The 12,080-nt window shown below is 43.0% G+C and overlaps 1 protein-coding gene across 2 annotated transcripts in view; it reads left to right on the top strand.

The window, feature by feature from the left end:
- Window positions 1-12,080, top strand: part of grb10b (growth factor receptor-bound protein 10b) — a 68,051-nt gene that overhangs the window by 29,471 nt on the left and 26,500 nt on the right. For both annotated transcript variants that reach the window (XM_041942367.1, XM_041942366.1), the window contains exons 4-5: window positions 1,546-1,849; window positions 3,847-3,991. In XM_041942367.1, the coding sequence (XP_041798301.1) occupies window positions 1,546-1,849; window positions 3,847-3,991 (449 nt within the window). The remainder of the gene's footprint in view (window positions 1-1,545; window positions 1,850-3,846; window positions 3,992-12,080) is intronic.

Here is a 12,080-nt window from a genome sequence, read left to right as displayed (position 1 = left end):
TTCATTCGTTTATTCATTCATTCATTCATTCATTCATTTGCACAGCTTTGTTTTGTGGCTGGAGTTTTTGTATATGCTGTGGAGGGTACAGCTAATCTGACTTAATAATAAAATAAATACAATAAAATAACTAAAAGAGGACATCTTTGGTATCATAATATTGGGATCATAAAAATAAGACAGTACTGAATTATTATGTTACTGTTGTAGAATGCTGAAGTTATTGATCTATTGCAGTTTTCAAATTACAAATAAAGAATAGAAGTCAGTTAGAGTGAAACTCCACATCAAAATGAACATTAACATTTAATACCTTGAGGCTAGAATGACTTCTTCTCTTATTGGCTCTCATTGTAAATAATGTTATTTAAATGTGAGGCTTCCTCACATGAACCCCATATGTTTGGGAGCTCCTGCCCTGCACAAGTAGAGTGTGTCTCCCCCTAGTGGTTGACATGTGTCCTGCAGTACAGTTGAGGGATCTGGATACAAAGATTTGATGATGAATTCATGAGATTGATTTCTTTTTCATAATGAAGAATTATTAATCATAAGATGAGTCACTGCTGCAGATTGTGATTTAGAAAGAGCAAAGTTTGGCACCCAGTTTACCCCAATGATAAAACTTTCACAGCATGAAGCAATTAGGGAGTGAGCTTCCCTTCAATTGAGCTCTCCTCAAACTCTGATTCAACATGCTGCTGGAGACAGCTGAAAAATTCACTTCATGAATTTAAATGTGCCGAGAGGTTTTGACAGGGGCTTTGAGGATAGATCCCCCCCTCCTCTGGAAAGATTTCCACGTCCTGCCTTTAAAGACCTTTTAAAAGCAGAATGTTTGATACATGCAGCGAATTTAGAGCAGATGCTTGCAGTGCGTTGCCTTTGCTGTGAACCCCCGTGGCGAGAGTTGAAAAGGGTTACGGGCAGGTTTGTGCTTGTACCTGTTATCCCTGGAGATTTGGCTCACAGGGCAGCACAATGTACGTTGTCAAGATAGTCTAGATTGAGCACTCTGGCAAAACTGGTTACCAGTGTGTGTGTGTGTGTGTGTGTGTGTGTGTGTGTGTGTGTGTGTGTGTGTGTGCGCTCTTGTGCTTTGTGCATGCTATTGTTTTTTTCATCTTTATTTTAGTATTACTTAGAATTAAGGTGGTGCAAAGTGAGGTCAAGGGTTCAAATCCTGGCCACAATGACATGATAGAGAAACTGAAATAGAAAAGGGAAAGTCCCAACAATATCCAGGGACTTTTCTTTGTGTGCCTCAGCTATTTGAAACAAGCAGCAGGCTTACAGCACTTTCATTTTTTCTTTTATTGTGCTTTTTTTGCATTTAGAGTTTGGGTTTCTTTCCAGCTAGAGTGAAGCGTTTTCTGCTCCACACTTGTTTTTTGCTCACTTCTCCCTCTGCAGTTTTGAAAGTCTCTGTTCTGCTTTGCAGAAACATGTCTTGCACTCTTCATTTGGGGGATTTTTACATTTTTCACAGCCATTTTCTCTCCAAATTCAGTAAGTGATGTCTTGCCCTCTGTCTGTCTCCTCCAGAGGATGACGTCGATTTAGAGGCCCTGGTGAATGATATGAACTCTTCGCTGGAGAGCCTGTATTCCACCTGCAGTGGTCAGCAGACAGAGTCCACACCACTACTGCACAATGGACAGACCTCTTCCTCACACCACCACCACCACCATCATCTTCACCACACGCAACACATCCAGCCTCGGCAGGGTCAGCACTCACAGGCGCTAAGCCACATCTCCCCGGAGCCGCCCTCCTCCTCCTCCTCGTCCGTGGACTCACCCCAAACCGGCCTTCGGCGGTCACAACCCATGCACATCCTCGCTGTCAGGTAGGTGTTTCTACACTGCATGCAGATTCTGAACTGATATTGATATATTTCTTTGAACACCTCAGCAGCTGATGGTTGGATGGGTTGTGTGGCATGCACCATACAAGAAAGGGAACTGACCCCTAGAGGGAGCTGTCCAGACTAACATGAAAGACGGCTTCCATAAACAGATATTTGGCTGCAGAGTGGCAAAGTGCATTGAGAGAGTATCCTTCAAAGAGTGTAAGCACCACAGCATCACAGGGATGCTACCCCGTGGATGCTAGTATGACACAAATTTCCCTGTTCCCTGAGGGACATGGTTTCACCCATCAGCATGTGCTGCTTTTGATGCAACAGAAACATTTGTGACAATAACAGCAAAAGGAAATCGTGGTTGTGAAGTGACTCAAAGTGCGGTTCAGTGTCGGAGTGAAAGTAAAGGTGCTCAATAGTCAGTTGCTCAAGATGAAACATTTGGTCGACTGACAGAAAATGAACCAGAACCTTTTTTTTGATAACTGATCAAGATTTGCTGTCTCTCTTTGTCTTATGTGATAATAAGCTCATTTTCTTTAGGTTTTGGAGCATTGGTTCCATTTGAACACGTTACCAAAGTTTCCATCATTTGCTGACATTTCCCAGACCAAACAATTGATGGAATAATCATAAAATAACTGGCAGATTTGCCCTTATTGGATGTATATAGCTTCATGTGTGGTTGGAAGGAAACTGTGAATGAGCTGCTCCCCAGTAAAAATGCGTGCATTCTCGCGCACACAGAAGTATGGCACGAAGCTCTAAGCTCACTCCTTCCGGCCTCGTACGTTTGCATGTGCATAGCGACACACACGTGCAGAGCTCCAGCCCTTTATTCTCAGCACACTGGAAAAGAAGCCTCTCACTGCACGCTGTCAGCCCTCCACACCCTCTCGATAATCGGGCAGAACGTTTCCTCCCCGCTCCCTGTCTTTAGCCCTTGAATGACCCGTTCCTTCCTTGTCACTCCCTCTTTGTCTCAAAGTAAACCGGCAGGAGCAGAAAGGTGAAAATTCTCATTTATTTTAGTACCAAGTGCAAATGTCTCTCTCAGTCTGAAGACTAGTAAGAAGAAGACCATTTTCTCCCTGATGCTGTTATTGTATGCATTACACAGTGATTATGCACGCACATACACACTCTTGTTATTCACCTTTGGAGTATATTACAGAAAAGAAGGGATGAACAGGTAGTGGAGTATTCTGTCCTATGAGCTTTCTCTCTCAAACACACATGCACACACACACACACACACACACACACACACACACACAGGCACAGAGACTCAGGCCCTGAAGTTCTTATTATTCAGGCCTGACCTCTGGATAACCCTGTTCTCAAGCTCAGATGGGACGACATCAAAAGGCCCGTTCCCTTTTGAACTCGCTGGGTTCTGCAGAGAGACAGAGTGTGATGGAGGAAGAGAGAAAGAGTCTTCTGCAGTGATTCTCTCAGCTACATACCTAGCTCGAATTTCACAAACTGGCATGCTCATTTAAAAAAAAAAAAAAAAGACTGAATCCTGAAAAGTTTATGATCAGCTGTCAAGCCATCATTCTTCTTTCAGGCTGCGAGCTTACACTATATGTGCCTAATTTAAAAACTGCTTTAAAGTGATGTCTTGATTCAATATTGATGCGTGATAAATATTGCAGAAAATTAGCTAGCAGGCTGCGGGGCTCTGTGATTTCCACTTCATTACGGGGAGATCAGATGGAAACGGGCATGAGTCTTGATACTCTACAGCAGTGCTTTATTAGCTTTAACTCTCTTCCCCGCACATATTTCACATGTGTCAGCGGCTCTTATTTCAAAGTTCATTTCAAAGTTCCCAGTTCACTTTTTAAGAGGCTGTTCCAGGTCACCACCTTAGACTGAAGGTCATGTATTGGTCCCTTTTATCAGTGAACACAAGTCAATAGTACAAAGCCTGTTTGACCACGGTATGACTGCTCCTTTGTCCTGTTTCCATCGTGTAGGAGGTTGCAGGAGGAGGAGCAGCAGCTGAGGACATCGTCTCTCCCGGCCATCCCGAACCCTTTCCCCGAGCTCTGCAGTCCAGCCAGCTCGCCTGTCCTCAGTCCTGGCTCCCTACCTCCTGGAGAACCCTCCGCTGGCAACTACGTAAGTCAAACCCCACAAAAAAAACACTGCAGAAACTTTCCAGAAACTTTGACTTTTCAGGAATTCACAGAAAAAAAAAAAACAAAACAGTTTAGTTTTTCCCAGCAGGGCTCTTGTGGGTTTAATATTTTACTCTGCATTATAATTTGGTGTGGTCACATTGGATAGAAAACATAGTCTTCATACGGTATGGGAGACCATGTCAGATGCTTTTCCCTTTGAAAAACAGGATATGAGACATCAGCTGATTTTGATTTACTTTTATGTTGATAACTGAGACATGTGTGACTCAAGTCTCTTGTTTTGAAGGATGCAGGATTTGAATATCATAAATCAGCTGTGTGTAGTGGTCAACTGTGTTGGACATAAGCCTTCAGGAATTTTTCCCTGCTGTACATCTGCCCCGTGTTTTGCTCGTCTGAGGCGTGCTGATTGCTTGCATGTGATAGGCGCTGCTGCCGTACAGTCCATGTGTGCGCCCGAGAGAGGGTTTGCGGCTTTGTTTGAGGGGAAAAGAGAATGAGGTGAAGAGAGGAGGCGCACAGGCGTGCACGTGGTGCGTGCGTGTGCGCGAGTGTGAGCCTCTTTGCGTTTGTGTGTTCATTTGTTGACAGAGATTTAGAGGCTGGTTTGTGTATTCCTGGAACTCAGAGTCCCTCCAACATCACTTTTAATGATCTTCACATGGGGCCAGCCAGCGCTGGTTACAGTAACATACCAGTTTACAGTAATGTGAGGGCGGACTATTTCTCATAAATACTGTTCTGGTCGTGGCTCTTATGGTACGAGATCATATGCTGCAGTTCCAGTTAAGTCGTTTCTTGCCAGCCTGCAAGTCTGAGTTTCTCTGCTTTGTTGTCTGCTCAGCTCATAAATCAGTCAATCAATGATGAATTGATGAACCTGTGGCAACCAGTAAATGCTTTAAAAGTTGGGAAGTTGTGGCTTTGAGTTACCATCTGTGACATAAATAAAGTCCTAAATATTTAATGTTGGCCTGAGCCTTGAAAGGTTAAATTTCATTCTGGTCTTCACGAGTGGGAAAGTTGTTTCTTTCTCTGTGGGAATGTCGTAGGATTGAATTACTAGCCGCTGCATAAATTCAACACTGCATAATAAATCTTAGTTCATACGGTAAATAGGTCAAAGATTAATGTCTCACTAAGTGGTTATGAGTTTTGCATTGAGTTACTAGCCATGACATAACTTTGGCTCTGTACAAGTAAAGCAAGCATGTCTGGTAAATATTCAGAAACCAATTTATTAGACTGGGAGACCTACACGGGACGGGAATGTTGTTGGTTTTTGAATTCCCAGACGGCCTGTTAAGAGTGCAGTATAGACCGGGAAGTGAAGCGGGGGATTGAAGGAGGTGCAGGGGAGTTGGAGATTAGCGGCAGAGGGAAATTATTTCTGCGGTCATACAGTCATCAGACGATAAAATATCTGTAATGGTGCTTGGAGATCAGTAAAAATGGATGCCGGTTTGACCAACTTTACTTTTTTCAACCTTTCAACTTTATTTGGAGCTACTAGATCCGCCTTTGACAGTGATTACAGTAAACCCACATCACAGCAATCCTGTTTCCAATTTTCAGTTGGTGCCAAGAGCTTTAAAGTGCAGGAATTAATGTTTTTGTTTTTTTTTGTCTTAAAACCAAAACGTGTGCGCACCCTCAAACCTCACAAACAATGTTTGTATCTTATTCTACGAGTATAATGCAAAAACATTTCTGGTTTCTTTTTGGCCATACGGAGAAGACCTTAAAATAACTGTTCAACTGAGCCAATACTCCTTTGCTGTCCACAGAGCTCATTTCATAATGAGATGTTTGTTTGTGTCACATGAGGTTGTTTCTTTTAATAAAGTTCAGTTGCAATAACGTTAGAATGTTGTCATATTAAAAAATAATAATCCCAGTGGCGTTTAAAAAAAGCAGTTTTACAACACCCGTCGAAAAGCTGCCGCACATCTGCTCAGGATGCATTCAATCTAAACATGGCTGTGAAGGTAAACAGTGACTAGATAGAGGAAAAGCAAAGTTTTTATTGGTTTTGTTTTGCATGGACAGCCACACTTATGCAATGAAGAAGCATTGCTGAGACAGAGATGTGGAAAATTGAATTCCTTTTGTGTGTTTACCGGACGCACACTGAGCGCACACTTGTGTAAACTTGTGTGAGTGTGCTGTGCATCCATCCATGCATACATGGGTGTATTTGTTTTTTAGGGTTCGTGTGTGTTTGCGCTCACGTCTGCCTGTTTGTCTTTGTGAGTTCTGTAAACTATTTACAGCATTGGCAGTGTCTATCCATTGTTGATGGCAATGGAAAGTATGTCTCATTGTGGTTGTTCTTCAGTGGAAATTCAATTCAGCACCTTTCCGCTGGGAAAAAAAAAACGAAACAAAACAAAACCCCTCCCGCAGAGCCGTCTCATCACACACATGTGCTTTTGGGGTCCAGCTCTGGAGGCTTGTGGAACAGCGCTAACACTGCTTGCTTGCAAACACATATTCCTCCCTTGAGTGGTTCAGATCAGTGGAGGAGTGGGTGATCTGTTTAGTAGGGTTTTACAAGTGGGATAGCGAGCAGGTAAATTATTGCTCCCGGCCCACTCGCCAAGACCTCTAACCATAATCATTTCAACCATATGTGCTCCGTTTTGTGCCATTTTTTTTCTCTTTCTGTCTTTATCTCTCTCCGTCAGTCTGTCTCGATCTACCCCTCTCCCTGCCCTCCAAACATCCAGTCCAGCGAGCCGGCCTGCTGGTGAGAAGTTTCTCTGTTTCGTTTACTGAATTTTCCAACCTCCGGGCACTTTCTGACAGACTCTCATACTTGTGTCCCTCTGTTCCTCCTTACCTCACTCCTCGGTCTCTGTGCAGGAGGCGTGAGGACGCAGCGCTGGGCTGTCAGGAATCACTGGGCAAGCTGTTTGACATGGCCATATGATTCCCAATTACCTCACTTTCCTCCACTCTCCTCTCCCTCCTGTCTTTCCCCACTTCTCCAGTCCTGGGCCTCCTCCACCAACATGTCTTTATAGCTGTGCATTCTTGAAGGGGAAACTCTGAAATAGAGGTGCAGTTTGTTCATTGAATTTCTAGAAATAAAGTGCACTGTTAAAGTGATGTAGTTGGTCACACTGCCCAGGTGATGCTGCAGAGGCATTCTGACATTTCCAGTTTTGACATGTTGTTCTAAAGTGTAGCATCAATAAAACATACGAATCAGAATGAGTGCATTCGAATTGAGAGTCACTGGATGATTAATCAAACTAGGAAGCTGCCCTCTATGAGCGCTGGCAGCAATCCAGTGTGGTTTGTGTGAAAATGTGCACATATACTTGACTTCCTGTGCTTGCTCAGGATTACTAAAAACATAATCTGGGTTTTATGGTATTCTAAAACTCCATACATCTCTCCGTATACAGTGAACTGGCCAAAGACCAGATATCACAACCACACTACACTTAAGAAAATACTAGGAATTTGGCCTGTGTAATCCATGTCGTGCAATGGAAAAACCTATAAGAAGCCTTGAATGCAAGGCAGCAAGCTGGTATATCCATTAATTTTCTCAGTCCAGGTTCTTGACAGTGTGTCCTCAGTAGTGCAATAGAAAGCGCTGTTATGTGCTGACTTGGACACTGTGTTCTCAGAGTTGCCCCAGTCTAGTTCTAGTGTGGGAACGCTGATTTGATCACTGGGTTGCCAGATTTTGCTGGATTTACTGTACTTGGACTGGATGTCCTGTAGCTCCCTGGGCTCTATGGTATGGCAGGATCCCCACGCCCTGTCTCTGCCCCTCTAGTCTGTGTTTCATTATCTTTTTATTGGTCTGTCTATCTCTGTGCGTCTTGGACTGTATGTCAGTGTTTGTCTTTCTGTCTGTCAGAAGTGTTCCTCCACCCTTTTGTCCTTTCCTCCAAACTTCGAGTTGAGTCAAACTTCCTGTTGGTCTCAGGCTGGCAGGAGCACTGTGCAGTGTGTCCTCAAACAATTTAGCTCTCTAGATGAATACTTATTCACACATGATGAAGTAAGAGGCCTAAAATAGTGCATGGTGCCAGACGAGCAGTGGAGGTTGGGTTGGCACGAGTAATGTTAGCAAATGGGCTGTTCAGTTGCACAAGGCTGACAAATAGTGCCACTGCTTTCCACATCATGCAAGCTAAAGCAAACGTGCGAGCAATCTGTCCAGCAAACAGCAACTTGTTATTGTTTTTCAGTGGGAGACAGCTAAGTACGGTATGTAAAATGTTCAGGGTCATGCAAGTGCTGCACCTATTTATACTTCCTGCTAGTAGCAACGGCTTTTGAAGGTGAATACAGCTAAGTATTTAAAAAGTTCAGAGTTATGTAAACATTGTACCTATTTATAGTATTAGATTTCAGCACATAATCAGGGTGCCAAATTTACTAAAATATATACGTAAGCATTTTGCACAGAATCCTTTCAACATGTATAAAATGAACGCTTCATATTCGCAGTCATTTATGTATTGCTTCCATCATTTAATGGTAAAAATGAATCTATATGTGCTGCACATTAAATCACACAATATAAACATGGTGCATACATGTTTACACGCTGACACACAATCTTACAGTTTGTATGACAAACCCTTGTTTTGCTATAACAGGAACAGCTGTAGTACATGTTCGACATCGTGCTCTGTATTTTTATTACGTTCAGCAGGTGAGATTACTTGCTCTCCTTAGTATCCTTTTCTGTCCACTTCTTGGAATCTGCACCAGCTGCCACAGTGTCCCCGAAGGGATCGTTAACATTTGCTCTAATGATGGCGACGCCGATCACTTTTCCACTTCATCTCACTTTTCCTCACCCCTTTCTCTCTCTGTCTGCATGACTTTGCCTCTAGTTGAGTCAGCCAGACTTCAAAGCTGTGACACCTACTTATCAAGAAAGCATTTTGTGAATCCTGCCAGTATCAAGTGTACTGTACTGAATTATAAGTTAAATGATGAGCTCATGGTGTTAGCAGCCTGCGTATCAGGAGAGATCACATGACCTGTTTTAAATGAGTCTCAATTTAAGATCATTACTCTTAGGCTCGTGTAAGACTAAAAACGTAGTAAATCCAGTATAATAAGTAGCACTATAGGCTTATATTCAATTATTCACAGAAAGAAGTAACAAGGAAGGTATTATGCAGTGATGAGACAGACAGCATGCTGTCTCCCTTTGCACCACAGCATCGTTGAGGCTGCTGAAAAAGACTCTAAAATATCATCATCGTTACTTCTGATATGCTGCAGAATATGAATGTTGCATACACTCACTCTTAATGCTAGTCAGCCCCAGCATCTGAAGGAAGTCTGTCAAGCAATAAGCAGCCAAAATTTTCGACATAGTCCCAGTCCACGTATGCAGCATTAAAAAGGTGAGGACAACCCAACAAAGAAACTCGGGAGTGCCACCTACAGAGAGCAAAGCTTTCTTTATACAAAATTTAAGTGCAGTTACTGCAGTAACACTGACACACTGACATGTTATCCCGCTACAAAGTTGATATGGTGAATGTGTTAGCAAAGAGTTGCTTATTTAGGACATACAGACACAGAATATGTTAGCATTTGTCTGGAATTGTGATTGTGTCCACCTGATTCAGGTAAGTCTGATATCCGGTCTCCTTTCAGCTCTGTTTTGGCCTCCACCAGCTCATGAGAAAAATATCTGTCTCTTTAGCTGCAAAATCTCCACATTGTTCACTAGGTAGATGCAAACTTTGTCCGTCTGCCGTTTGGTGCTGTGCAGGTAGTGCACATGGGGTTTTTAGAAGTTTTTTGCTGAAAACAGCTGCCTGCTGATGAGTCAACCAAAACACCATAACACCAAAACAACTAGCAAAAAGAAGCTAAGGTGCATGTCCTGCAGAGTTATTATTCTCTACGAGGGACGTCTTTCACATCACACATAGTCATTCTGTTCATTCATTGGCAAGTGATGCCTGAAAAGTATAATCTTTAGCATCTCTGTATCAGATTACCAATGAAAGCAAGCAGATTTACACACTTTGATACTAGTTGGTTGAAAGAAGGCACTAGGATTTCAACCAGAAACACCCGGTACGTAAATGATGGGCATCGATCCATTCCTCCACTCACTCTCTTAGCGCTGAAGCATGGCATTCCTTGGCTGCCTCCTTGCTCAATGTTGGAAGTGCTCTGGGTCAAAGGGTGGATTTTTCCACTGTAAACGGAAAAGCAGAATGGAATGCTGCCGATGCCCAAACCGTTGGCCTCAATGTGTGGGAACGTCTGTGGGCGCGTGCATGGGTGTGTGTGTTTAAAAGTATGTTTTTTTTTTGTGAGCGCGCTCAGTTTTGTAGTTTGTGTGTCTCTGTGTATGTGTGTGCGTGCGTGCGCCTAATGTATGTATGTTTGTCTTTACAAGCAGGGGATATTTATGTGTGTGTGCATCTGTGAGAGTGTAAAGCAATATGTTTATGTGTGTGCGCGTGTGTGTGTGTGTGTGTTCTGCTTCTCATTGTAGCGCTGATGTGTTCGGCAGGCCGCGCTGTGCAGAGATCAAAGGTGACACAGCGCCAGAAATCTGCTGGCTCACTCTTCCAGCCAGCTTGATTTTTAAATGGATCTTAAAGTGAAATATAGAACACACACACACACACACACACACACACACACACACACACAGACACTTGTTGTATTGTGCAATCACCGGCTAGTCACGTTTTTATGTTTGTGGTGTGTGTTTGTGCGTGTGCAGATTTGTCCTGTTTATGCCACTTGGATTGTTTATATCTTTGTGATTATTTGTAACTGATGTGAATATAAATACTGCGCTCAAACTGGATGCTTTATTGAGCATGTGTGTGCATCCATGTGTGTTTATTTGGTGCATCCCTGCCTGCTGGCCTCATTATTCTTAACATTGCATCTAGTCTCCAAGCCCAAGGCGCGCACACACACACACACACGCACACGCACTTGCATGTTATCTGATGCTCTCTGTGGCTGAGGCAAAGAGCAAGCAGGCAGTGCAGTAACCCTTTGTCAGCATACATGTCCCTGCTCTCTCTCTCTCTCTCTCAAGCAGACACACACACACACACATACACCAACATATACACAAATATCACTGAGTGACTGAGTGGATTTGCAGCATTCAGTGCTATTAAATACAAATTGCTTGGCTGCTGCAGAACAAATGCTACCTGGAGGAGTGACAGGCAGGTTGTGGTCGAATCTGGAACACGTCTGCTGCTAAATGGAAACATGCCCCGACCTGCTACTGCCACCCCCCCCCCCCCCCCCAACACACACACACACACAGAGGGCCTGGTGTTGAATAATAAGGTAGGCTGAAATGATTAGTCTGAGTAATGGCTCAGTTTAGGACTTTAAATTGGGCACCGGATAAAGCCACTTGGGAATAGATCAACACATAGCTTGTGTATAAATAGCATTGTGGTTTTGTGAAATTTTGGTTGTGCATTGGTGTATTACCAATTACCAAGGGCATTGACCAAAATCAAGACTATCCTTGAGGAACTTATTTTGTGGCTGACTCTTGGAGAAGTATCCCACTTATGCAAATTGTTAGACACAAACTGTTGGTTTAAAATTATCCTTTTGCATGCTAAATTAAATTACATGCTTCCAGTAAAAATAGGTCAGTGTCACTGCAACCATTAAGCCATCTGCAGCAAACTTCCACTGCCTACACTGTGGCAAAGCGCTGCATGTGATGAACACCACATGATAGCCCAGAGCCAATTAAAAAGCAGCAGTGTATACACATAAAGTCTAAAATAAATTCCAGCTGTAGTCATTATGCATACAAACATATACTGCCACTGCTGAAATACCAGTTGATTTCTAACAGGCATCGGAGGGTGACTTTAGCTCGGCTGCTACATAATTAAAGCACTGAGGAAGCATGGAGACAGTGGAAAGACACACTACAACACAAAATATAGTCTTATATATACATATATAGTATTATAGTATAATATAGTGTTTACTGCCAAATATGGTGCTGCAGGAAAACAGTGTGACAATATCTAAAAACCACAATCACTGCATTGTTTGCTAGTTTC

Source organism: Chelmon rostratus, chromosome 8 (assembly GCF_017976325.1).
Source record: "Chelmon rostratus isolate fCheRos1 chromosome 8, fCheRos1.pri, whole genome shotgun sequence".
In the NCBI taxonomy this organism is placed as follows: domain Eukaryota; kingdom Metazoa; phylum Chordata; class Actinopteri; order Chaetodontiformes; family Chaetodontidae; genus Chelmon; species Chelmon rostratus.
This window is presented reverse-complemented; position numbering and strand designations above follow the sequence as displayed.